The following is a 27,974-nucleotide window of genomic DNA, read 5'->3' as shown; positions in this document are numbered from 1 at the left end:
TAACCCATCAGGCTGCCGCTCAAGCCGTGTGTCACACCCAGTCAGCTCCGCTACTAGGGTCCACGCCGCGCGCTCCTACCCCATATCCCAGTGGGAGGCCGCCTCTCTATTCCTGCCGGAATGAGAGAAGGCTACCAACAACGCTTGGGTGCTGGCCACGGTCAGCATAGGCCATTTACCACTGTGGAAGCGAGGTCCGCCCGACTTCACCGGCATACGTCACACTCCGGTGCCGTCATGTCAGGCCAGGGCGGACATATTGCGCGACGAAGTTCAGGCTCTGCTGGACAAGTCCGCAATCGGCGCATTCCACCGGAGAGGAACAGGCGGGATTTTACTCCACGTACTTCCTCGTCGAAGAAAGGCGGCGGGTTCCATCCTATTCTCAACCTCAAGGGGTTGAATCGCATGCTAAAGTACCATCCTTCAAGATGGAGACACTGCGCTCGGTGATCTCATCTGTTCAGCCCGGCGATTGGCTCACGTCAATCGACCTAAAGGATCGCGTATCTGCATGTACCAATACATCCATCGTTCAAGCAGTACCTTCGGTTCTCTTCACGGCGGGATGTGTTACCAATTCAGGGTGCTCCCCTTCGGCATATCGACTGCCCCAAGGGTGTTCACCAAGCTCATGTTAGTCCCAGCTACCCTAGCTCGTTCGCAAGGAAGGCGTTGTTACCCTTACCTAGACGACTGGTTGCTCGGAGCACTAACTCAGCCAGCGAGTCAAGATGCTACTCACACAGTGATAGACATTCTAACTCGACTGGGGTGGATCATCAACCTCAAGAAATCCGACCTGGTACCCACCCAGGACTTGGTTTTTCTTGGAGCGCGATTCCAAACGAACAAGGATCTCGTTTCCTTGTCGCCCGACCGGATCACCAGAGTTCGGGAGATGGTATCTTCATTCCTCTCCCAGCCCCAGGCACCAGCACGGACTTGGCTCCGTCTACTGGGCCATATGGCGGCGACAATCTCTGTAGTGTGGCGGGCGCGGTTGAGGATGCGTCCTATACAGCAAGCTTTGGCTCGGCTGTGGACTCACACGGAGGATCTGGAGTGCAGTCTCACAGTCCCCGAGTGGTTGACACCTCTTCTTCAGTGGTGGACAAATGTCGTGAATCTCACCAGGGGGATCCCCTTGGAAATCCCGACGCCAGCTCTCACAGTTCAGACCGATGCGTCCCTCACGGGCTGGGGGGGTGTTCTGGGCAGTCTGTCGGCATCCGGACTCTGGTCCGAAGCCGAAGCCCACCTTCACATCAACGTGTTGGAACTGAGAGCTGTGCGGTTGGTATTCCAGCGCTTCAGAGAGCATGTCCGTGGCCAGGTAGTCCGTCTTCAGTTGGACAACCAGACGGCCATGTCGCATACATCCTGAAGCAGGAGGCACGGTGTCCCCAGCGCCTCCTCCGGGAGGCGTGGGACTTTCTCCTCTGGTGCGACCAGTACGATTGTCAGGTACTCCGTTTATCTCCCGGGGCTGGAGAACGTGCGAGCAGATGCGCTCTCTCGCCGGATCCTGGCCCCGCACGAGTGGATGCTCGACAGGCAGATTTTCACAGTAATCTCCCAGTTGTACGGGTCGTTCCAGGTGGATCTGTTTGCGTCCGGCGGGACGCATCAGACACCCATGTTCTGCTCTCGGATACCGGACCCAGGGGCGTTGGCTGCTGACGCCTTCCTGCTGGATTGGACGGGCAAAGTGCTCTGGGCGTTCCCGCCGTTACCACTCATTCCCCGTGTCCTTTCACAGCTGTCCACCCAGCCAGCTCGGCTACTTGTGCTACTGGCACCGCTTTGGCCGTCACAGAGCTGGTTTCCGGTAATTCTCAGGTTTCTGGCTCAGCCTCCTGTTCTATTACCTTTACGACCGGACATTCTCACTCAGAACGGAGCGCCTCACCCAAATCCACGGATTCAGTGGGTGGCTTGGCCTCTGTCAGGTCTAGCCTCCAGGCACGCGGAATTCCTGCAGCAGTTGCAGACACAATTCTGGCTTCGAGGCGGGATTCGACAAACGTTCAGTACGAGGATAGGTGGTCCCGCTATGCTCGCTGGTGTTCAGATAGGGGCATTGCAGATCCCTTTTCTGTGGATTTAGTCCGAGTATTGGAGTTTTTGCAAGCTCGTTTGGAAGAAGGCCTGGCGGCTTCGACCATTCGTGGCTACTCCACCGCTATTTCCACTTTTCACACCCCTGTCGATGGTGCTCTTCTGGGGCAGCACCCTCTCATACAGCGCTTTCTTGCTGGCGCGGAACGGATTCGACCTGCGCTATGCGAACCAGTCCACCTTGGGATTTGTCAATTGTGCTAGATTGGCTGTCCGGTCCTACTTTCTCACACCTATCGGCTATTTCCATTCAGTTAACTTGGAAAGCTGTGTTTTTGGTGGCGGTAACATCTGGACGTAGGGTCGGCGATTTACATGCTATGTCGTCCGACCCGGCGCTGACTGTTTCACACGGATCGTGTCAGTATTCGCCTCCCAGATGCTTACCGACCGAAGGTCGATCACGCTTTCCATGTGACAGCTCCTATCGAACTTCCTACTCTTACCCAGCCTTCCACATCGGGGACCACTCCTACGAGCACTCACCCGTTGGATGTCCGTAAGACGCTCAAAGTCTATATCAAACGAACGCAGGGGATCCGTACGGGTACCCAGCTGTTCTGTTACGGTGGCGGGAAGGCTGGTCTGCCAGCGAGCAAACAGACTTTGTCTCGCTGGCTCGTTTCGTGTATTTGTGCCGCTTATCAGGCTAAGGGCAAGCTTCCCCCTGAGGGGTTGAAGGCTCACTCGGTCAGGGCAGTAGCCGCATCAAAAGCTTTTGCATCGGCACTCCCCATTGAAGAGATCTGCTCTGCCGCTATTTGGAGCCGGCCAAGCACGTTTATACGGCATTATCAGCTCGATACGCATTCCCGTAATCGTGCGAGCTTTGGCCGTACTGTTCTCTCCAGTGGACAGTGTCCTGCCACCCTGACCGAGTGAGTCTTGGTTTATTGGTTTGTTTTGACGCTGCTGTACAATATTTGTATTATTGACATGTCTGCTACTGTGAGCTCACTCAGAGAACATGTACCCCCTTTCGATTCTCTTAGGAGTTATTTGTCGATTGTGAGCGGTATTGCATTCCCCCCTACGGTGCTCACTAATAGACACTTCGTGGGTGGGGCTTTATTGACATTCACACTATGTGCGTTGTCTCATTATGCTAAATGGAGGTCGTCTTTGAGTACAATTCCTCCCTGTCAGTTCCCCTCCCATAATGCCTCTCGCGGAAGCGCAACTGGGACACGTGACAGGTGAGTGTTATGGCGTCTGTTCAATTTTTTTCCATGATACGATCGCTATATTTGTGTGTGCTTGGACAGAATTCCCTCCTCCCTGGCCTCCGGTCTTTGGGAGTCTGTGTTTATGCATAATATGTACCCCAAGGACGATCTCTATGAAGAAGAATTAACCAAACCTGAAGAGGTTTTCAATTCTTCGAAGAGAGTCCTGCATGTCCTTTCAGGTTTAGCCTAATTTCATGCACGTGTCTGGGTACAATAGGATATTAATTGCTTTAAATGATTTTACTTCAACCATTTCGGTATGGTTACCGAACTGCATGGTCAATCAGGCTGTTTTCATGCCACTTGTGTATTCCAGTAGTATTGAAACAAGAGACGCCGAACATACATAGATTATATGTAAATTGTGAAAAGCAGAAGCTACCGGTAGAGCAGGACAATTAACCTTTCGCCTTGTGTCGGTGATAGTATATTTATAAATATTTTGCGTTTCACCACAACGGAATCGGTTTCTGCAGATGTGAGATTTATTTTCTGGCACTGACAAATCTATTTAAATGGTATTACAGACTGTCAGCTGACATGCAAAAACAATGGGACGTTGGACAGCACCAAATGTGAATGCACATGTGCGGGTGGTCACCGCGGCGCCGACTGCAGCAAGCCTCCATGTACCACCGTCTGTGTCAACGGCCAAGTGAACCAGGAGAACTGTGCCTGTCAGTGCTACGAAGGCTGGAGCGGACCTAAATGTGGTAGGTAATTCTTCGGTCCTGCCGACACAATTCAAAACACGGAGACCGCCTCCGTGGTGTAATGGTTAGAGCGTTTGCTGAGAGCGAATAGTTGGTACGACGAAACCGGGCAGAATAATCTTACTACGTGTGTGTGTGTGTGTGGGGGTGGGGGTGGGGGTGGGTTGCGTCCACTGTTTGGGGAATAGAGCTGTACTCCTTTTAAATTCATTACAGTTCAGTCGATTGATATCCTTCATAAACGAGAACGAGACTAATTTCACCGCTTGCATTAGTCACACCTTATACTGCATACCTCCACTGAGGAATTGGTGCATGTCTGCCACTGCAGCTTTCAGTGGCCCATCAAACTGGGGAATCAGTCTCAAGCATCCTTTACTTGTAAGATGCAACTAAGTGATAAGTGTCGCTTGCATCATTGTCTGCTTAACTCTGCGTGATCGACGTTGATCCCGCTTTTGTGAATAGTTTGGCCCAAACTCATTGGCAATGCTGGCCCAAACCCATTGGCGATGCTGGCTGGCATTAAACCTAATATCCTTAAATCACTAGATTCTACAGAAACAGTTGTAACTAGCATGTAACATTAGTATACGATATTCTAATTGCTCCAGACTGTAGCCTGAAATGCCAGAATAAAGGAACCTTGGACAAAGCTACCTGCAAATGTGCATGTACCGGTGGTTACCGTGGTGCAGACTGCAGCAAGCCTCCTTGTACAACGCCATGTACCAACGGGAAAGTCAGCCAAGAGAACTGCGCATGTGTGTGTAACGAAGGATGGACTGGCCCAATGTGTGGTGCGTGTATTAACGTTACATTATATTTAAATAATGTATATAGTATATGTTATGTCTACATTATGTCTAAAAATATACATTGGCGAATGATCGATAATTGAAACTGTTAACCGTTTTCATCTCTTGCTTTCAGATTGTAATCTGAAATGCCAGAATGGAGGAAAACTGGATGAAGACACGTGTCAGTGCACCTGTACCGGGGGATACCGGGGTGCTGTGTGCAGCCTTCCACCGTGTACCACCGAGTGTGTCAACGGCAAGGTCAACCAGGAGAACTGTGCCTGCGAGTGCACAAAGGGATGGAGTGGACCCAAGTGTGGTACGTTAAAATGCTAATTGTGCTGATCATTCTCATGCTTAGATATGTATTAAGTTCGAACTTCAGTTGGGTTATACATGTACCAATACAACCGATAAGTATATTAGCGCAATGCCTTGAGAGATAGACCGCCTCCGTGGTGTAGTGGTTACAGCGTCCGCCCGGAGAGCGGAAGGTTGCTGGTTCGATCCCCGGCCGCGTCATACCAAAAGACGTTAAAATATGTACTTGTTGGTCCCTGCCTGGCGCTCGGCATTAATCGGTACAACAGGCCTGGTCGGCTCGGAGTCGGTATAATGTGTCTGAGTGGGGTATTCATGCTTAACTGCGGCATGGTATCTCTGTGAGCTAGCACTATAAAACCAGCTGAAGTCTTGGCTAGTACACGCGCATGCATGCACGTCGTCATATGAGCGAAATATTAAGTACGACGTTAAACCCCAGTTCACCTCACCCGCCTCAAGAGTTAAAACTGGGCACTGGGATAGCCTCGTGGTTAATGCGTATGCTCGTCATTCCGAAGTTCCTGATTCGCACCCCACAGACGTACTATATGTGACTCGCACAGTTTTTGCCGGCGTAAAAAAAACCTTTCTCGGTCCAAACTGGTAGCTATTTGCAAAAACTAATCTTGTGTATTTCGAACGATTTCACTGCTCGCATTTTAGACTGCAGTCTTCAATGTGCCAACGATGGAACCTTGGATAAAGACAAATGTACCTGTACCTGCACGGGTGGCTATCGGGGGGCCGACTGTACGCAACCCCCATGCAAGACGGAGTGCGTCAATGGGAAGGTCAGCCAGACAAACTGTGCTTGCGTATGTACCAAAGGATGGTATGGTCCAAAATGCGGTAAGTTTGTTGATGGGCACTTCAAAACCTTTTCATAGTTCCCGGATGTGGGTTCAAATCCCGGATTGGGCTCAACACCACCAAAAGTACTAGAATCTGAACTTTACTAAGAAAGTGTAATCCCAAATATAACATGTTACATTTGACCACTTTCTAAATGGCATTGTATATTTCATAGTTCCACAGAAGAATATTCTGTAAGACATTGAGTGTTCTTAGTTGGTGAGGTGACTACTCGATAACGTTTTTGTAAATATTCAATATTGTCCATGTTCAGATTGCAGTCTCGTATGTCAAAATGGAGGCACGTTAAACACCGAGAACTGCCAGTGCGCGTGTACGGGTGGTTACCGTGGAAACGATTGTAGTCTTCCGCCATGCAAGACAGAATGTGTCAATGGTAAAGTGAACCAGAAGAACTGTCTATGCGAGTGTACAGAAGGCTGGAAGGGTCCGAAATGCGGTTAGTTTTTAACGTTTATGTATTCATGTTTTGACGCTTTCCTTCTGGCGATTTCAAACCCATTTATACAGCTGATTCTTTAATATATCATTTGAATTAATCACCATTTGAATGGGTCCTCGTTGAACGTAACGTAGTGGCCAGTGGGATGTCGGAAGGTCAGCGGTAAGTTACCCGTCCCGTATTGTACGAAATACAATTGCACTTGTTTAACCCTGTCGGCCTCTCCATTTTAATGACGAAACAAGTCGTTTACTTGTGTTCAATCCCCATGCTGGTGATTTCTAAACTGAAACTAGGGTGAACCCATACACCGGTTACAACTGTAACTGTACATCGGTAAATGACAAAATGAAGACATTATTCTGACGCAGAGTGAAGAGCGACAGTAGAATAAGCAACAAGTTTTCATGTGAAATCTCGCATCAATAATGAACATTCAGCGTATGTTTGACAACGTCCTGTTCAGACTGGCTACAAAAGCGCTCCATACTGTACGAGTGATGTTTAACTCCTGTATTTTGCTTATCGAAAAGTTTTGGTCGCACAGCACCTGTTTTCCCCGTTTAAATTTAGTAGCTGGTTGAGATTTGTACTACCTTTTTGATATTCTAAAGTGACAATGTTTTCGACTAAAACGTCCCTTTTTGTATTATACTATCAAACATATTTGGTTTGAACAAACCAACCCTAATTGTGACTTAACTAATTCCTATAACAATGACTTGTCATCGTGGGGCTACTTACAACAGTTCTGCACTAGTCCATGACCTTATAGTGCCTTTTACCACATGTCGTCTCTTGGGTGAGTCGTTTATCTTTGACAAGTGTTATATTGTGAAACTGAACACGTACTAAACTGTTCCAGATTGCAACCTCAAATGTGAGAATGGCGGTACCTTGGACGCAGACAAGTGCGCGTGCACTTGCGTGGATGGCTATAGAGGAAATGATTGTAGCAAGCCCCCGTGTACGACAAAATGTGTTAATGGAAAGGTGGATCAGGAGACGTGTGTTTGCAAGTGCTCAGAAGGCTGGGCTGGACAACATTGTGGTGAGTTCATTTACATTCGACAAGCAATACCAGAGGGTACTTAACGTGTAGGTCCTCAATAGGCATAAAATATGTTATACATGTATGTACTGAATCTTAAATTGTCATCTGCATTTAGATTGCGGTAGGCAGTGCGGCAATAATGGCACCTTGAATGCGGACAAATGTGAATGCACGTGCGTTGGTGGTCACCGGGGTCTAAACTGCACCAAGCCTCCATGTACCACGGAATGTGTCAATGGCAAGGTCAGCCAGGCAAACTGTGCCTGCGAGTGTACAGCCGGGTGGAGTGGTCCCAAGTGTGGTGAGTGTACAAGTTTTTCGAGTTCGGACTTTCAGCTTAACCATAACCATATTATCTTCAGGTTTTAACTGCTTCCAGTGTGGCTGACGTATTATATACATACGCTCTTATGCATAAAACGTGTGCCTGCGAGTGTACAGCTGGATGGAGCGTTCCCAAGTGTGGCGTGTATAACGAGGATTCGGGGCGGTGGGGTAGCCTAGTGGTTAAAGCGTTGGCTCTTCACGCCGAAGACCCGGGTTCGAATCCCCACATGGGTACAATGTGTGAAGCCGATTTCTGGTGTCCCCCGTCGTGATGTTGCTGGAATATTGCTAAAAGCGGAGTAAAACCAAACCCTGTCAGTCAGTATAACGAGGATTCATTCGATTATACAAGTATTTAGTTGAAATACGTTTTTGAACATCGATTTTAATTCAGTGCCTAAACGCATGAGAAAATGTGAATTTGTTAGCGAATAGTCTTAACTTCATCAGAACCTGACGCAGAGGTGACTATTAGTATTATAGCATCGCCTTTGACGGTGCAGCAAACACTTGATCAGTTTTAGATGACGTATGTAATCAAGCACGTTATACTAGAGATTAAACTCACTCACTCTGGTTCTAAACCCACTCTGTGATACTGGTCACACAAACCTGATGTGACTCAACCCCTAAAAATATTAGAATCTGTACACATAAATTATAACCCAAATATAACATGTTATATTTTGCCTCCTAAATGGCATTTTGTCATTAATGACTTATGTAATCAGTAAATACGAAAGTTAAAGTATCTTTCCGAAGATTGCAAGCTGAGTTGTGCCAATGGAGGAGCCTTGGACGAAGAGAAGTGTGCGTGTACATGTGCGGGTGGCTACCGAGGAGGTGATTGTACACTACCACCTTGTAAGACGGTCTGTGTCAACGGGAAGGTCAACCAAAAGGACTGTGCCTGTGATTGTACCGAAGGGTGGACTGGTCCCAAGTGTGGTAAGGCAAATGTCATTACATCTCATGTTCGGTATACCTAATTTGTCAGACAAAGCATACTGAATTGGTTGCGTTAAAGTGCTACAACATTAGTCTGGGAAAGTGTTTTCAGGGACGAGGCAGGTTGTACGTTTATTAAATGAAAAACGTTAGATCTACATTTCCCCTTTCATCGAGATAATAAATGAAGAGAACATGGCACACAAGTCTGTCATGCTTGCCAGAAGAGTATTCCTCCATTCACCCACCCAAACAATCACCTAACAACCATGACAAAGGACAGTGATCACCTGAATGTGAGAAATGAGTCGATAACGCCTACATGGCTCAACATATAGAAGATTGATCTACACGACAGGATAAAATACCTTGTACAGCTATTTTAAGAAATTTGGGATAAAGTCCATATTTGCCACCTCAGCGGTCTTGTAAACAAGACATCATTCTGATGTTTCACGCTAGTTAATCTGCCTGGTGTTTGGCATTAGAGGATAAAACTAAGGTTTGATCGTGTTGGAATCGGTACACTGTCATTGTTGCGCGTCGTCTTTTGAATCTCGGCGGTCAGAAACTATATAATCGGCATTTGACTTGCACGCATGCATTTCACTACAATGCAGTCACTGTAATGGCAATGTTAAAACCTTATTTCATCTCTTATGGTAGATGACGATCCCATTCACACATTCCTAATGAAGACTGAAAGTGGGCCAACCCTCCACTAGGCTTCTGCATGCAATGGAGAATCGTGATGTTTTCCCATCACTGATAAATGAGAACATGACAGATACGTGTGTGTGTATATAGTGGGGAATGTGTAACTATTCAAGACTATTGATGAATGCAAACACGTTGAATTTACTATCGTTACAGATTGTGATCTCAAATGCGCCAATAACGGCACCTTGAACAAGGACACCTGTAAATGCACCTGTGTTGGTGGCTACCGAGGAGTTGACTGTGCACAAGCTCCCTGCAAGACAGCATGCGTCAATGGGAACGTCAACCAGAAGACGTGTGCCTGTGAATGCACGGAAGGCTGGACTGGGCCCAAGTGTGGTACGTAGTCTGAATTTTAATGTAATGTGTCTTACATGAAAATATTTCTCCAAACGCTCGAGTTGTTACGGTTAATAAATTGCCGTGACAAAGGGTTTAAGAATCCCCTTTGAACCAGCAAAATATAACAGACAAGTCTAAAATATTCAATAATATATTGAGCAAACAATGAGCAAGCTACAATGAATCACAATACAGATTTCTAGTACAATGCAATTGAGTCACAAATCTAAAGTAATGGGTCACATATAAATATTAACTCTCTAGAGTCGTGGTAACCACAGTGAGATCAGATATTCTAAATGGAGCTTGTTTACAAATGAGAGCAGTCAGGCACGAAGTGTCAGGGTCAGACGATGTCGATGTGACGAAGGACGAAGGCAAACAACGATGGGCAACTCCAGTGATATCGAAAGTGCCGTGTAATTCCGTGTCAGTCCTTGCGTGTCACCCCACACAAACAGCCAGCCTTTTATATATACTGACAGATTCTCGAACTTTCCAGCAAAGCATGTCTGTATCATTAACCACTTTGATCTTTCTTGAAACGTGTTGAACATACGACATGACGATGTCAACACATAAACATCCGGTCAAGGAGGTAACTCTCTGAGCGCTATCATAAAGGCGTGCCGCTAAAATACTGTTGCCACTGAACATATGACTCGAAATGTGACCCACAACCAACACTCAAAACTTTAAACTCATAATTATTATTATTATCACCCTACCAATGTTATTACAAATTACAAAAACTCTCGTAACAATGTGAACAGCCTAGCCCTATAAAATCTAAATTGGGGAACCAAATGTAGCATTTAAGATCTTCGAGACTGATTTAATTCCAGAATCACAACTAAAATTTAAGAACTAGATCTATTTACCTGGTCCCAAGTGTGGTATGCATCGTTTACAAAAGCTTTTACTTAATATATTTGAATTAGAAAATGTTACCTCTGAAATTTACTGTGCACACCTTTCTTTTCAGACTGCCAACTTGCTTGCAAGAACGGTGGAGCCTTGGACAAAACAAAGTGTGAATGTGCATGTGCTGGCGGATACAGGGTGCCGACTGCAGCAAACCTCCCTGCCAAACGGTCTGTGTGAATGGGAAGGTCAACCAAGAGAACTGTGCGTGTGAGTGTACAGACGGTTGGAGCGGCCCCACTTGTGGTAAGTAAGAACAAATCAGTTTGAATCGCATAATGTGCCTATACATATTTCGGAACGGCGGTGTAACCTAGTGGTTAAAGCGTTGGTTCGTGGAAGACAGGATTTGGGCTTCACGCATTGCACCCAGGTGGAGAATCTATTTCCAGCGTCCCCGCCGTGATATTGCTGGAATATTGCTAACAGTGGCATAAAACCATACTCACTCATTCACTCTTCAAGGCGAATATTTAACTACTTAAATAGTGTAGTACGCCAGAGCTCAATATACAGTCTCACCTCTCCCACAAAAATGCACACAAACCTAATTCTTGTACCTTAGACGAACCTTATCTTTGCCTCCAGCTTGCAGCTTAAAATGCGCCAATGGAGGAGTGCTAGACAAGGACAAGTGTACATGTACTTGTGCTGGTGGTTATCGAGGCGCCGACTGCACAAAGCCACCATGTAAGACGGAGTGTGCCAACGGGAAGGTCAGCCAGGCTACCTGTCTGTGTGAATGTAGTCAAGGCTGGACTGGAGCCAAGTGTGGTAAGTCGAATGGACCGTGTGTTCAAAGAAAGTGTACAGCTGATCCATTATCATCATTGCAAGCATATTCTAACATGATCCAAGGGAGAACGTGGAAGGTGTATTGTACTTTGCCACAATAACAAGTGCTGTCCGAAGGGGGTGGTACCGTGCAGATGCGGGTTACAATTAGTCTCAGTAATCCATGCTTGTCGAAAGAGGCGACTGACTGGTTCGGGTGGTCAGTCTTGCTGACTTGGTTGACACATCATCGTATCCCAATTGCGTAGATTGATGCTCATGCTGTTCGTCTCTGGATTGTCTGGTCCAGACTTGATTATTTACAGACCGCCAAAATATTGTGTGCCGAGTTAAACAATAAGGTAGAAGTGCACGCGCGTTTGTAGAAGTACAGTCGTTTGAAAGCATCCCGTGTCCGGCAGCTATCGAGTGGTTATTTAGTGATAATTTCCATCTTGACCACGAGTGTCGAGCTAAATAATTGCTCAAGTATCATTTTTTAACTATACAGATTGCAATCTAAGATGTTCTAACGGGGGAACCTTGGACGAAGACAAATGTGAATGTGGATGTACCGGCGGCTTCCGAGGGGCTGACTGTAGTCTCCCTCCATGCAAGACGGAGTGTGTCAATGGCAAGGTCAACCAAAAGAACTGCGCATGTGAATGCACAGCAGGGTGGACTGGATCTTCTTGTGGTAACCAGATGAATTACATAGATCACCTTGTTCCCGTCTCTGTAAGATGAATGGTTGATACGCCCTCGCATACTGACTGGTTCCACCGTTGCCACATATTAGCTTGGCAGTGAGGCTGCCTGGTAATTATACTCCCGCTACGAAGTAACGGGGGTATATAGCGCTCATTCTGTCCGTCCGTCTCGAAACTTTGTCCGGAGCATATTTCTTAAAGTTTACATGCCAGGTTCATCAAACTTCACACATGTTAATCATTACCCATGGAAACATGACTTAGTGCCAAATGTGTTCGATTATTTTGGCCTGAGCATATCTCTTAAAGTTTACATGCTAGGTACATGCAAAATGTATTTGATGGTTACCTCACCACGGCATATCATCGAAACTATACATGCTAGGTTCACCAAGTTAATCATGACCCACAGATATGCCATGTGCTATAAAATAGCATCTACATCTATGTCCACTTCATTGTGTGCAACATGAGACAATCAAGTTCAATTGTATGTCACAAAAAAATCCATAAATTATAACCGTAATCAGTACATGCCAAAACTATTATCTAACATGTATATACAGATTAGTAGAGTCAAAGAGAAAGTGAGCTGCTGATCCTTGTCACATTATATATATCAATATCAGTCATTTCCATGTCCCAAAGTGGGAAGCGGGGGTATGTGAGCTGTGCTCACTTCTACACTTGTTAGTGTTCGTACCAAAGGTCTGGGTTCGATTCTTTCTTTTATGCAATGTGTAATGGTAACTTCTTTACCCTTTCCGTGATATTGATAGAATATTGCATAAAAGTTAACTTCACTCGAAACCTATAACCATGCAATATCTGGCAGTACAACGACTCTGCTTTCAGCAAAGATTCCTTTATTGACAGTTTTATCGCTTTTACCGACTGACCAAGGCAGAGCAAATCCGGACTCTTGCACTTTGTCTAAAAAGGCATGAATTCTGTGTCATCCTATTGTGCAGTTGTGATATTCCAAGCATTCACATATTCTGATCAAATGTCAAAAACTCAGAATCGTTATCAGAACACAAACCTTTACTAACTATGCATCGACATGTTCAGCTGTTCATATCTTCAAGGATAACTTAACACACTCGCCGATTTACGACTGTTATTGCCATTACGAAACCAGCCTCAAAGTATATTACACTTTCTGCTTCAGATTGCAGTCTTAAATGTGAAAATGGGGGTGCGCTTGACCAGGAGAAATGTGAGTGTAGTTGTTCAGGTATTACCGCGGTAATGACGATTGTGGCTGCTGCCATGCAAGACGGAATGTGTCAACGGCAAGGTCAACCAGAAGAACTGCGTATGTGACTGTTCACAAGGCTGGAGCGGTTCAGTCATTTCCAATGTCCCAAAAGTGGGAAGCGGGGGTATGTGAGCTGTGCTCACTTCTACACTGATTAGTGTTCGTACTCAAAAGGTCTGAGTTCGATTCTTTCTTTTATACAATGTGTAATGGTAACTTCTTTACCCTTTCCGTGATATTGATAGAATATTGCATAAAAGTTACTTCCTTAATTTCGAAACCTATAACAATGCAATATCTGGTAGTATTAACGACTCTGCTTTCAACAAAGATTCCTTTATTGACAGTTTATCGCTTTTACTGACTTTATTCAAGGGACAGAACAAATCCGACTTACACTTTGTCTAAAAGGCAGGAATTGTGTGTCATCCTATTGTGCAGTTGTGATATTCCAAACATTTACATATTCACGATCAAATGTCAAAAATCAGAATCGTTATCAAGAACACAAACCTTTACTAACTATGCATCGACATGTTCAGCTGTTCATATCTTCAAAGGAAAACTTAACACACTCGCCGATTTACGACTGTTATTGCCATTATGAAACCAGCCTCAAAGTATATTACGCTTTCGTTTCAGATTGCAGTCTTAAATGTGAAAATGGGTGCCAGCGCTTGACCAGAGAGCAATGTCAGTGTAGTTGTTCAGGTGGCTACTGCGGTAATGATTGTGGGCTACCACTATGCAAGACAGAATAAGTCAACGGCAAGGTCAACCAGAAGAACTGGCGTATGTGACTGTTCACAGAGCTGGAGCGGTTCAAAGTGCGGTCAGTGTTCTGCAGTGTTAAGTTTACAGTGATGCTGTTGTCTTTCTTTGCTTAGCGGATGTATTTGAATATATCCGTTCGAATTTTGTGTTTCATTTGCAGCAAAAATACTCGTGACAACCCCATAGTGACCTAACTTTGATTGCTGTGATGTAAAGCCCATTTTTATACATTTTCATTTGATATGTCTGCTTGTTTTATTGTCCTTTTGTATACAGGCATTTATACACTATCAATGTATTTAGTATGAATGAATTATACACAGTCACAATCCTTGCAACTCGCTGTCACTTTAAAACCCCGACTCGGGGCGGTGGATAGCCCAGTGGTTAAAGCGTTGGCTCGTCACGCCGAAGACCCGGTTCGAATCCCCACATGGGTACAATGTGTGAAGCCCATTTCTGGTGTCCCCCGCCGTGATGTTGCTGGAATATTGCTAAAACAGCGGCGTAAAACCAAACTCAGTCAGTCAGTAAAACCCTGACTCACAATCAGTTAGCATGTTAAGTTTGTAGCTGGACAAATTATTAGAGGCCAAGCTTCACATGCTACCAATTGATCACAAATTGACACAGGTTTCGCTAATACAAATGTTCAACATAATTCAGTAGCACATTGCCTAAGTTCCTAACCGGGCCATGTTACCAGTGATGTCACTGAATGGTTTAAAATTTCAGACTGCAGTCTTAAATGTAGCAATGGAGGTACACTTGACAAGGCCAAATGTGAATGCACGTGTGCTGGTGGATACAGAGGTGCGGACTGCACCAAGCCTCCATGTACCACCGTCTGTGTTAACGGCAAGGTCAACCAGGAGAACTGTGCCTGCGAGTGTAGCACCGGCTGGACTGGTCCCAAGTGTGGTGAGAGTATGACGACCAAACGTTAGGTCATACAAGTATTAAATTCAAATTATCCTCCTTTTGTAACAGATTGCTAAGTGTTTTTAACTTGGACAATCGGCGATAGAATGGAATCCACTGTTGTCCAAACATAAGATAAATCCCAAGTTGGAGCTTAGCATGACAGACGTAAAAGCATAACTCGTTTCAGTATTCCAAATGTGTAACGCCCAACGGTGTCGTTAATAGAAATAATTACTTTCTTCGAAATGGGATGTTTTCTCTGCCCTATACTAAGAAGCTTGGTTCACTGGATTATGTACTACATAAAATGTGGCGTTTCAGACTGCAGTCCTCAAATGTCAAAATGGCGGCACGCTTGATAAGGACAAGTGTACTTGTACATGCGCCGGTGGCTACCGTGGTGAGGATTGCAGCAAGAATCCATGTACCACACCCTGCGTCAACGGGAAGGTCAACCAGGAGAACTGTGCATGCGTGTGCAACAAAGGCTGGAGTGGACCCAAGTGTGGTAGGCTTACTGTAGCATATTTTCTGTACGCCTATTAGGTATCTGAATATGTAAGTTGTACCAGGATTGAGAACCAATGTTTCTGAAAACATTGTCATGTCCGTATTCATAAGACATTCTTCTTAAAATGGAAGATCGTACTATTCCAGACATATCATGAAGGCATATGTTTGAATCGCATGCAAGTGCACGCAAACGAGCACGGTTCGTATGCTTTATTTCTTAGTTTATCACTGGAAATACATTGTCAGTCGGATGAAGCAACTGCACTGGGTCTGTCATGTCATCTGACACTTTAGAAAACGATTGTACTTGTAGTTTAGGGTAAAGTTCCCAAACAGTCACGAAACATTTTCTGTCAGACTAAACTTTCTGTGTGATATTTAGATTGCGGTAGGCAGTGCGGCAATAATGGCACCCTTGAATGCGGACAAATGTGAATGCACGTGCGTTGGTGGTCACCGGGGTCTAAACTGCACCAAGCCTCCATGTACCACTGGAATGTGTCAATGGCAAGGTCAACCAGGCAAACTGTGCCTGTGAGTGTACAGCCGGGTGGAGTGGTCCCAAGTGTGGTGAGTATTGAATACATACCATGGATATCAATGTCTCTTGTATTCCTCAGGATTAATTGTGTGTTAGAATAGGTAATGTATAAAATCAACCATGGTCATAATAGTACTGCAGATGTTATCCTGCTCTACAATGCATTTATGATATACTAATGACTAACTGAAGAAATGCAGATTGTTGCATCTCTAGTAGTTAAAAGCCAACTGATTTAACATTTTGTGTACATAACATGTAATGAAAAATGAACTCTCCTACATGGAGACTTCTATGAACAATTTATCTAACACTAAGATGTCTTTAGCCACAAGGATACATTTTATTGTGCTCTTAAATGTCCTGATTTTCAAGATTGCAAGCTGTCATGTGCAAATGGAGGAACGCTGGACAGCGCCAAATGTGAATGTGCATGTGCTGGTGGCTACCGAGGAGCCGATTGTAGTCTGCCGCCATGTAATACAGCCTGTGTCAACGGAAAGGTCAACCAGAAAAATTGTGCTTGCGAATGTACAGAAGGATGGGTCGGACCCAAGTGTGGTAGGTTTCATTTTAAATGTCTGTATTGGAACCTAGATGTTAGTAGGTGGATGGTCACTGGATGTTCTCAACTGGTTCACTGGATGTTTTCAATACCAAAACATTTCGACCTGACGCCAGTATGTATGTATGTATGTATGTCTGTATTGGTAGTGCCACCGCCTATAGGAATCCATGTGCTCATACTGGATTATATTATACATGTACAACCAGTTCAGTTGTTTTGAACCCATTAAAATGTTTTCGTATTTTATTTGCAGATTGTGATCTCAAATGCGCCAATAACGGCACCTTGAACAAGGACACCTGTAAATGCACCTGTGCTGGTGGCTACCGAGGAGCTGACTGTGCACAAGCTCCCTGCAAGACAGCATGTGTCAATGGGAACGTCAACCAGAAGACGTGTGCCTGTGAATGCACGGAAGGATGGACTGGTCCCAAGTGTGGTACGTAGTTTGAATTTTAATGTAATTTATCTAGAATGAAAATATATCCCGAATAGATTGCGTACACATGAACTGCACAGATGTTGAAATCGATATTATTTTTACATATTTGAGAACCCGTCTCCGTTCACATTTTAGATTTTCCTAAGCATGTTCACTTATCAGTATCTGTTTTAAGAGCTATCAATTGATTCAACGTTAGATTGCCAGTTGGTGTGCAAGAACAATGGAAGCTTGGACAGTGCCAAATGTGAATGCACGTGTGTTGGGGCCTGCTACCGTGGTGCCGATTGTAGCAAACCCCATGCAAGACGGAATGTGTTAATGGTAAGGTCAACCAAGAGAACTGTGTTTGCGAGTGTTCCGACGGCTGGAGCGGTACTAAGTGCGGTGAGTACCATACGTTATGACGCTATGTAAAAATGTGATGTTAATGCGTGAAACATGGTCTGTTTAACAGAACGGACCTGAATATTTTAAGATTTGAAAAGGAACATATGGGAAGCGATAAATATTTCCTTTTCATTACAAATGTGTTCAGACAATTAGAAAAAAACGATGGCATATCTTCCGTTTCGTCCATATTCAGTAATTCATTAGTTATTTATCAAAGAAACTAATATGATTACATAGTCTCCTGGTTACAGACTGCAGTTTGAAATGTGCGAATGGAGGTACGCTGGATAAGGAGAAATGTACGTGCCCATGCACTGGGGGAATACCGAGGTAACGACTGTGCCCTTCCTCCATGCAAGACTGAATGTGTCAATGGCAAGGTCAATCCAGAAGAACTGCCTCTGTGAATGTACAGAAGGCTGGACTGGCGCCAAGTGGTGGTAATTGAGTGTTGCGCACTTTGCATAATGATTTCCTATTGTTTTGGCATGTTCGGCTTATTTCTGATTGTAACGAAAGGGCAAGCTTAATTGCGAACATGTTGTAGATTATTCATTGGTAACATGCCAATAAACAACCCGCTTTTCAACCTGGAATATTAAGACCTAAGATTATTGGAAAAGACAATTTAATCAGTTTCTTACATGTGGCTCAAGCTTTCACTATTGTACTCATTTTGACTTGCGGGTTTTCGAATTTGGAGATGGAGGGTGAACACGTCCTGATGGATGAAAGTATCGTGCACATGAAATAGTCCAGATGTCTGGCAATCCTTTTTAAGTCGGGGAGGTGTGGTAGCCTAGTGGTTAAAGAGTTGGCCTGTCACGCCGTAGACCTGCGGGTTCGAATCCCACATGGGCACATTGTGTAAAGCCCCATTTGTTGTCCCCCACCGTGATATTGCTGAATATTGCTAAAAGCGGAGTAAAACCATACTCACTCTCTCTTATTTAAGTCATATTTGAGACACGCGCCTCCATTTAAATTTGTTTTGTTTTCATAAAGATTGCAGTCTCAAATGTGCTAATGGGGGCACTTTGGACACGGCCAAATGTGAATGCACGTGTGCTGGTGGCTACAGGGGTGCCGACTGCACCAAGCCCCCGTGCAAGACGGAATGTGTGAACGGGAAGGTCAACCAGGAGAACTGTGCCTGCGTGTGTACGGAAGGATGGAGAGGCCCAAAGTGTGGTGAGTTGTGAAGAACGGTTTCATTCAAAACACTTGCATGCTTCAGCTAAACAAGTTTGCTATCTGATACAGGTAATTGCAGTTTACCCAAGGATATTTTCAATTTAATGTCGCACATTGTAGTATTGTGACTGCATGACCATAGATTACCTAATTCATTTGATAAAAATTTGTTTGACGTTGACGACCCTTTGACCTTCCTACCATTTGTCCAGTTACATTAGGGGTGCCTAGTGGTTAAAGCGTTGGCTCGTCACGCCGTAGACCCGGGTTCGAATCCCCACATGGGTACAATGTGTGAAGCCCATTTCTGGTGTCCCCCGCCGTGATGTTGCTGGAATATTGCTAAAAGCGGCGTAAAACCAAAGTCAGTCAGTCCAGTTACATCATGTTCAGATCTTTCAGATTACCCTTTTCTACACAAAAGCCGACTCTATCGATAATCTTCTGGTAATCTGGTTTCGCAAATGTCGGACATCTTCACCATTGTCACCCATCGGTTCAGACTAGTTAAAGCCGGTCAATGTCCAAAGAACAAATAGAAATTAATACCAGGCAATAACATCAAATCAGTGAAGCTGTGAGTATCATATTTGATCATCTCCTCTTTGTGTTTTGTAGGCAGAATATGGTAAAATGGTTAAATCTCCATACCCGTGTTCATGGCATATATGCTCACTCAGCTACTATGTTTGGAATGTTTCATTTCAGATTGTAGTCGTAAATGTAGCAATGGAGGAACCCTGGATGAGAAAACGTGCCAGTGCTCTTGTGTGGGTGGTTACCGTGGTGACGATTGTAGTCTGCCCCCATGTACCACGGTATGTGTCAATGGCAAGGTTAACCAGAAGAACTGCGTGTGCGAGTGTACAGAAGGCTGGAACGGTCCCAAGTGTGGTAAGTATAGTGTATAATGTATATTCTGAAATGTTTCAATGTTGTATTCAGTGTTTTTAAATGGTTGCTTCACACACCTAAATCACTAAATACCGCCTTTACTTTCTTGGAACATTATAGAAATTGTTGGAATGAAAATTTGCAGTTATAAAACCGAGGTATTACTTTTGGTAACGTTTCAGATTGCAGTCTTAAATGTAGCAATGGAGGTACACTTGACAAGGCCAAATGTGAATGCAAGTGTGCTGGTGGATACAGAGGTGCGGACTGCACCAAGCCTCCATGTACCACCGTCTGTGTTAACGGCAAAGTCAACCAGGAGAACTGTGCCTGCGAGGTGTAGCACCGGCTGGACTGGACCCAAGTGTGGTGAGTGGTCGACCACATGTATTAAATTAAAATTCACCTTTTGTAACACTGATTGCTAAGCGCTTTTTACTTGAATCGGTGCTAAATAGTGCTGCAAAGACAATAGACGCCAGAATGGAATCTTGTCTTGTCCAAACATTAGATAAATCCCAAGTAGAGCAGTGCGTGACAACCATGCTAACATTACTTGTTCCAGTATTCATAATGTGTAACGCCAAGCTTCGTCTTTAATAGAAATCCTTACTTCTTTCAAAAAGGCATATTTTCTCTGCCCAATACTAACCAACTTGGTTCACTCGATTATGTACTACATAAAATCTGGCGTTTCAGACTGCAGCCTCAAATGTCAGAATGGCGGCACGCTTGATAAGGACAAGTGTACTTGTACATGCGCCGGTGGCTACCGTGGCGCGGATTGCAGCAAGAATCCATGTACCACACCCTGCGTCAACGGGAAGGTCAACCAGGAGAACTGTGCATGCGTGTGCAACAAAGGTTGGAGTGGACCAAAGTGTGGTACGTCGTGTCCGTTTGAGTCAATCTCCCCAATGAATTGCACCCTAACTAAAAAATAATTGTAAATGACTTAAACCAACGCCAAATGAAATAGGAAAATCACGCCAAATTTGCAGAATTGTGATAATTTGTCCACAAAATACAGTTTAAAAAAGCAGCATTGGTTTCATCCGATGTTTCAAGATTTGTGACAAGGGTGTAGCAACAGCTCAGATAACATCCAGGCACACTTGTTACGTGACTGTTTATCCTACTGATTGAGCGATTGATGACTCTCACACAATGAAGTTTACTTCTGATGTTAAAGCTTTAATTTACAAGGTCTACGACTTCAAGTTGACTAACGGGATCGGGTGGTCAGTCTCGCTGACACACGTCACTGACACACGTCACTGTATCCCAATTGCGTAGATGCTGTTAACTGGATTATCTGGTACAGATTCGATTATTTACAGACAACAGGATATAGCTGGAATGTTGCTGAATGCGGCGTGTTTGAGTCACTAGCACAGTCCTGTACAGATGGATAAATCACAAGGGATAAGAGATACGGAATCGTATGCTATGATTGTATTTGTTACATCGATTGTGTATGTTCCTGTTGCTGGGAGTGCTGCTGTGGAATGTCTGGCAACAAACTCGTATTTACAACGTGACTTGCATCAGTGGCGACTTACCCGTTTCGTCAACACCTGGTATAATGAGTGATGTGTAATCAGTTCATAACATTTATAAAATTGTTCAGTGCGAATTTTACAGTGAAATCCTATTCTGTCGATAATTGGGATGTATTTATCTGTAGTAGACTTACATCAACGCCAGTTTGTAAGGTGTGAGTTAATTAGGGGATATTTCTGTCATTGACCCAATTATATTCACAAAGCACATGTAGGAAGCATGCTTACAAACTGGTTCTTGAAACACTTTAATATTAGTACTTACGAAGACTGGTCTTTCAAGAATAAGCCAGCAATAATGGTGATAGCACTAGATATGAAACATTCAGGCACTATTTATGTACATTCTGTTGTAATATTTAGATTGCGGCCGGCAGTGCGGCAATAATGGCACCTTGAATGCGGACAAATGTGAATGCACGTGCGTTGGTGGTCACCGGGGTCTAAACTGCACCAAGCCTCCATGTACCACGGAATGTGTCAATGGCAAGGTCAACCAGGCAAACTGTGCCTGTGAGTGTACAGCCGGGTGGAGTGGTCCCAAATGTGGTGAGTATTGAATACATACCACGGATATCAATGTCTCGTGCATTCCTCGGGATTCATTTGGGTTAGAATAGGTAGTGTGTAAAATCTCCATGATCATAATGGTAGTAGCAATGTTGTCCCGCTGTAGGCGTATTGATGGTGATAAACTAATGAATGAAGAATTGCACATGGTTGCATCTATAGAACTTAATAGCTAATTACTATAGTATTGATAAAAGTTCGTGGTCCTTAACATCTGTACATAAAAAGTGATTAGAAATGGCGACCCCTATTAACAATTTAACTAATGCTAATATGTATCTAAATTACTGTCGGGAATAAAAAACACCTGTATTTAGGCTCTTACTCTGTATCTTTACACAATTGCAAATAGCATATGTCGAAATAACCCAAATCGGCCTAACTGGGCGTTCAGATGCGTAGTAGGATATCCAGAAAAGCATGTTTACTACCAAAATCTGGCAAAGCCATCGTATTAAATGTGTTAACATATGTAGGTGGCATGACCACCCGAAGATCGACAGGACTGGATATTATTTGTAATTGTTATGACATGCCGTGTACTTCACCAGTTTAATTCCCCTAAAGGATTATAATATCTTGGCTGATATCAGTATCCCCCAGCCCGACCCCAACCAGTCTACGAGTGGACCCTGGTTTTGATTTTGAGACGTCCCCCTCCTACCGGTTTGTTTTATAGTGATAGTGAGACTCCATGGTAGATACATCCTTAATAGTTTCCATCACGCAGAAGGCCCGGGTTCGATTCCCCACATGGGTACAATGTGTGAAGCCCATTTCTGGTGTCCCCCAGCAGCGTAAAACCATACTCACTCGCCCAATACTTTCAGTATTAAAGTTATCTCTTACGTCAGCTATCGTTTACAATGAAGTTCAGTCTAACGTGTTATATTTGGGATTACACTTTCTTAGTAAAGTACAAATTCTAGTACTTTTTGAGTTGAGCCCCATCCGGGATTCGAACTCACACCCTCAGAGTCAGGCACCGCATTGCTCAATTCTGCACTCATCTCTCCTCGGTAAAGTCCTTTTTTCACTTTTCCTATCTCCCTACCACTGACTGTAGTTAGGCCGAACTTAGTCTAACAGATATTTCACTTTCACATATTAACTGCCTAAATTGTAGATATAAATGCGAAAAAAAAGGTGGTTTTTTTTCTACTTCCAACAGTCCTTTGGCCACGATTTTATACTGTTAAATGTCCTGATTTTCAAGATTGCAAGCTGTCATGTGCAAATGGAGGAACGCTGGACAGCGCCAAATGTGAATGTGCATGTGCTGGCGGCTACCGAGGAGCCGATTGTAGTCTGCCGCCATGTAATACAGCCTGTGTCAACGGAAAGGTCAACCAGAAAAATTGTGCTTGTGAATGTACAAAAGGATGGGTCGGACCCAAGTGTGGTAGGTTTCATTTTAAATGTCTGTATTGGAACCTAGATGTTAGTAGGTTGATGGTCACTGGATGTTTTCAACTGGTTCACTGGATGTTTTCAATACCAAAACATTTCGACCTGACGCCAGCGAAAAATGTTTCTACCTTCCTTGCTTATAGGACCCCAATGTGCTCATCCTTGGATTATATTGTACATGTATAACCAATTGAGTTCTTTCTTATTTACAGATTGTGATCTCAAATGCGCCAATAACGGCACCTTAAACAAGGACACCTGTAAATGCACCTGTGCTGGTGGCTACCGAGGAGCTGACTGTGCACAAGCTCCCCTGCAAGACAGCATGTGTCAATGGGAACGTCAACCAGAAGACGTGTGCCTGTGAATGCACGGAAGGTTGGACTGGTCCCAAGTGTGGTATGTAGTCTGAATTTTAATGTAATGTGTCTTGAATGAAATTGTATGCCCAAAAGAGAGCGTGTACACATGAACTGCATAGATGTTGAATCAAAATAATTTTGCTTTTGTAAATGTCTTAGGTTTTGGTCTTCGGAAGATATGCTTCATATTTAAATCGGTTGTGTACAAGACTTGTAGTTAAGATATCATTAAATGTTAGTGCTCATGTACGTTTCTGAGGGACATCTGTTCAAATAATCACTCATATTTGTGAAATGTATCAAACGGTGGTTATAAAATACACAACTGACAAGGTGAATACGAAAGTGTTTTTAGTGTTGCTCTCATGTACGTATCAACCGTCAGCGCATGCGTACTCTTGTACTCAGCAGACCTTTCATACTGACGGCACTATTCGTTACAGACTGCAAACTGAAATGTGCAAACGGAGGAAAATTGGACAGTGCCAAATGCGAATGCACGTGTGTTGGTGGTTACCGTGGTGCGGACTGCACCAAACCCCCATGTACGACGGCCTGTGTTAACGGGAAGGTCAACCAGGCGAACTGTGCCTGCGAGTGCACAGAAGGCTGGAGTGGTCCCAAGTGTGGTGAGTTGATAGTTTGTAAGTTTCCTATTAATATGGTTGTGGTTAACCTGAAAATCACGTCCTCGGATTTTAACCACAGCTTCCAGCATGACTTTAGGCCCAAAGGCTGCAAATGTGAATGTGATCGCGAGTCATCACTTCGTTCCAATGTTAACTGCATCACATTAATGTTTACGCAATCTTTCCGAACAGAAACTTTTGTGCTAATTATGAACCATGAAGCAAATTTTGAAGTCAAACTTAACTATGTGAAAGACATGCTATGCTATGGATGTTAAACTTTTCATCCTCAAAAGCTATTATATTCTGTAACTATTGCAGATTGCAGTTTGAAATGTGGCAATGGAGGAACCTTGGATAAAGCCAAATGTCAGTGCACCTGTACTGGTGGCTACAGAGGAGCTGACTGTAGTCTGTCTCCGTGTAAAACGGCCTGTGTCAATGGCAAGGTCAACCAAAAAACCTGCGCTTGTGAATGTTCCGAGGGTTGGACCGGTCCCAAGTGTGGTGAGTGATGGAATAGCCTTATGTCTTATCTGGGTGAATCTGTAGAAACTGCAGTTCTTCTTCATAGAGATCGTCCTTGGGGTACATATTATGCATTTCCCGGCTGAAAAATGTCCTGTGACAGTTGTATCAATGTTTTTTGAATAAAAAGATTGAACAATAAATAAACTTTTATTTATTATACGGCCCCTACCTCACGGAGTTACCTCCCGTTGCGCATGCGCACCAACTGGGTAGGCTCCTAGACCCGTATCATCATTCCTTCTGCTGTCACTGCCATGAACAGACGTTAAAATTCATGAGCCGTACAGAGCTGAACTTTCTGAAGAAACAGAAAACGACTGTGTCTGAGACACCACCTGTATGTATGGTATTTATTTGCCTATGAAAAGGAACAGTAAAGCTTTACAGTTGGTTGTTTCATAATTGTGACTTTGTATTATATTATATTACGCGAACTTTCTGCCATGGCGGGAAGTTTAGCGTGCCATGTGGTCGTAATATTGCGTATTGAACCAACTATTACCTTCCGTGGTAGCCTTCACGTATTTTTCAATGTTTTCTACGTGTATATATATGCTGCTGGTCCGCCGTTAGCTACATGCTTGCGTGTTTGCTTTCAGGCCTTTTCATCCTGTTCAGTCTGTGGACAGAGTATTCCACGGGCCGACAGGCATGACATGTGCGTCGCCTGTCTAGAGAAGACTGGCCATGACGCGGACACATGTCCGATATGTCTTGGGTTTTCCCCCCGGGCCCAAAAGCGGAGGGCGGCGGACACGCTATTATACAAAGAAATGCGAGAGGCGGATGGGGAACTGACGCAGGTCCCCCCGTCTAAGTCTAAGCGTAAGGGAAAAAAATCCCGAAGCCAAACCCCCTCTCCCGCTTCTACTGGTGGGTTTGATATGACACTAATGGACAAATTGTTTCAGCAGCATATGGACTCTGTGAAGTCCCTCGTTCGTGAGTCTGTTGGAGGTCTCCGGCAGGAGTTCCTCGGTCACTCCGGACGGGGGGCGGAGAGTCAGGGGGTGGGATCGCCGGGCTCGGCTCGATCCCTCAGCCTTGAGGCGTCTGTAGACCCGTTGCCTCTGGCTTCGGGTCCGGATGCCTCGGCTGCCCCGAAGGGGGAGGTGCTCCCAGTCCCCCTCTCGGAGTTGGCACAGGGACCGTTGAGTATTCCTGGTGTTCCGGTCCCTGCGCACTCCCGCCCCATGAGAGCGGAGGCACCAGTTCTGCCTGGTCTGCCTCCAGCAGCGTCGGGACCGGGTCCGTGCACGCTTCCAGGCGCCGGCGTGGAGCGCTCTGTCTGCTCTTCCCTCTCTGTGCTTCCTAGCGCTAGGCGCCCACGGGTCGGGGTAAGGGTCCTCTTTCGGAGGAGACCCAGCCTCTGACTCGGGCTCGGGCGCCGAGTCAATGGAGCTTGGGGAGGTAGAGGAGCATGACGGAGGTTTCCGTTTTGCTTCGGCTCTGAGGGAGGTCCAGCAAAGAATTGCCGAGGGCCTACCCCAAGCCGCGGTGCCTGTTGGCCGCTCGGACTTGGCTGAGTTCCGCTTGCCAGGCGAGGCGTTTGCCCCTCGGCAGCCCTCGCAGACGCAGCTCCGCATTCTGCCTTCGTTGGTTCAGGACGTGGTCGAGCCCCTCTTGTCTGGTACCCGTGTTCGGTTCGACTTGCCGGACTTAGTACGGAGGTACCAACTTGGGGAGGACTCCCTGTTCGTTGTTCCCATCGTTGACGAGTGCGTGTTCACTTCCGTCGCCCTGGGAGGAGGCTTGGCTTCCTCCGGAGCAGCTCCGGCTGCTCGGCAAGGGCGCCTCACTCCACCGTTTGCCCTCGCGGGCTGCTCCCTGCGGCACACGTACCGGACCTACGAGGAGGTGTACCGGAACGCGATGCAGCAGGTCAGGGTGATGGTCCATGAGGCCTACCTCTCCTCGATTCAGAGGTCGGCCCTGGAGGTGGAGGGGCATGCTGGGACTTAGCAAGGACTCTAAGGCCTTGTTGGAGCACCCGCGGGTGTCTCGCCCCCGCGCTCCCGTTCTACCTTCCTCCGCCGGGGTGCAGCCTACACCCGAGTCTGCCGGCTGGCTTCGGCCGCTTGGTAGGGGTAGGCGGAGGAGCAGGTCCGCCAAGAGTAGGGGCAAGGAGCAGTCCTCGACTAGCTCCCAGCCTTTTCACGGGCGCGGGAGGTCTGACCCGACCTCCCGTTAACCCATCAGGCTGCCGCTCAAGCCGTGTGTCACACCCAGTCAGCTCCGCTGCTCGGGACAACGCATCGGCTCCTACCCCATATCCCAGTGGGAGGCCGCTCTCTCTATTCCTGGCGGAATGGGAGAAGGCTACCAACAATGCTTAGGGGTGCTGGCCACGGTCAGCATTGGCCATTTACCACTGTGGAAGCGAGTCGGTCCGCCTGACTTCACCGCATACGCCGCCCTCACGTGCCGTCATGTCAGGCAAGGGCGGACATATTGCGCCGACGAAGTTCAGGCTCTGCTGGACAAGTCCTGCAATCGAGCGATTCCACCGGGAGATGAACAGGCGGATTTTACTCCATCGCATTTCCTCGTCCCGAAGAAAGATGGCGGGTTCCGTCCCCATTCTCAACCTCAAGGGGTTGAATCGCATGCTAGAAGTACCATCCTTCAAGATGGAGACACTGCGCTCGGTGATCTCATCTGTTCAGCCCGGCGATTGGCTCACGTCAATCGACCTAAAGGATGCGTATCTGCATGTGCCCATACATCCCTCGTTCAAGCAGTACCTTCGGTTCTCTTACGACGGGATGTGTTACCAATTCAGGGTGCTCCCCTTCGGCATATCGACTGCCCCAAGGGTGTTCACCAAGCTCATGTTAGTCCCAGCTACCCTCGCTCGCTCGCAAGGAAGGCGTTGTTACCCTTACCTCGACGACTGGTTGCTCGGAGCACTAACACAGCCAGCGAGTCTAGATGCTACTCACACAGTGATAGACTAGATGGTTTTTCTTGGAGCGCGATTCCAAACGAACAAGGATCTCGTTTCCTTGTCGCCCGACCAGATCACCAGAGTTTGGGAGATGGTATCTTCGTTCCTCTCCCAGCCCCAGGCACCAGCACGGACTTGGCTCCGTCTACTGAGCCATA

The 27,974-nt window shown here is 45.7% G+C and overlaps 2 protein-coding genes across 2 annotated transcripts in view; both read left to right on the top strand.

Annotated features, from left to right (window-relative positions):
- The window catches only part of LOC124287598 (fibrillin-2-like), a 71,421-nt gene that overhangs the window by 27,178 nt on the left and 16,269 nt on the right, over positions 1 to 27,974 (top strand). The window contains exons 24-42 of the mRNA XM_046724082.1: positions 3,878 to 4,063; positions 4,678 to 4,863; positions 4,997 to 5,182; positions 5,851 to 6,036; positions 6,314 to 6,499; positions 7,368 to 7,553; positions 7,672 to 7,857; positions 8,646 to 8,831; positions 9,705 to 9,890; positions 15,072 to 15,257; positions 18,723 to 18,908; positions 19,620 to 19,805; positions 19,988 to 20,137; positions 20,505 to 20,690; positions 21,731 to 21,916; positions 23,154 to 23,339; positions 23,560 to 23,712; positions 24,153 to 24,338; positions 24,660 to 24,845. Of these exons, the coding sequence (XP_046580038.1) occupies positions 3,878 to 4,063; positions 4,678 to 4,863; positions 4,997 to 5,182; positions 5,851 to 6,036; positions 6,314 to 6,499; positions 7,368 to 7,553; positions 7,672 to 7,857; positions 8,646 to 8,831; positions 9,705 to 9,890; positions 15,072 to 15,257; positions 18,723 to 18,908; positions 19,620 to 19,805; positions 19,988 to 20,137; positions 20,505 to 20,690; positions 21,731 to 21,916; positions 23,154 to 23,339; positions 23,560 to 23,712; positions 24,153 to 24,338; positions 24,660 to 24,845 (3,465 nt within the window). The remainder of the gene's footprint in view (positions 1 to 3,877; positions 4,064 to 4,677; positions 4,864 to 4,996; positions 5,183 to 5,850; positions 6,037 to 6,313; positions 6,500 to 7,367; positions 7,554 to 7,671; positions 7,858 to 8,645; positions 8,832 to 9,704; positions 9,891 to 15,071; positions 15,258 to 18,722; positions 18,909 to 19,619; positions 19,806 to 19,987; positions 20,138 to 20,504; positions 20,691 to 21,730; positions 21,917 to 23,153; positions 23,340 to 23,559; positions 23,713 to 24,152; positions 24,339 to 24,659; positions 24,846 to 27,974) is intronic.
- On the top strand, positions 10,779 to 13,638 carry LOC124287618 (wnt inhibitory factor 1-like). The gene is made up of 5 exons (XM_046724120.1): positions 10,779 to 10,789; positions 10,879 to 11,063; positions 11,406 to 11,591; positions 12,103 to 12,288; positions 13,473 to 13,638. The coding sequence occupies exons 2-5, from the start codon at positions 10,931 to 10,933 to the stop codon at positions 13,625 to 13,627; spliced, it is 660 nt and encodes a 219-aa protein (XP_046580076.1). The 5' UTR covers positions 10,779 to 10,789; positions 10,879 to 10,930; the 3' UTR covers positions 13,628 to 13,638.

This window comes from Haliotis rubra, unplaced genomic scaffold, assembly GCF_003918875.1.
Source record: "Haliotis rubra isolate DU_JTF1 unplaced genomic scaffold, ASM391887v1 Scf402, whole genome shotgun sequence".
NCBI classification, from domain to species: domain Eukaryota; kingdom Metazoa; phylum Mollusca; class Gastropoda; order Lepetellida; family Haliotidae; genus Haliotis; species Haliotis rubra.
The sequence above is the reverse complement of the archived record's forward strand: the minus strand, read 5'-3'. Positions and strand labels throughout refer to the sequence as shown.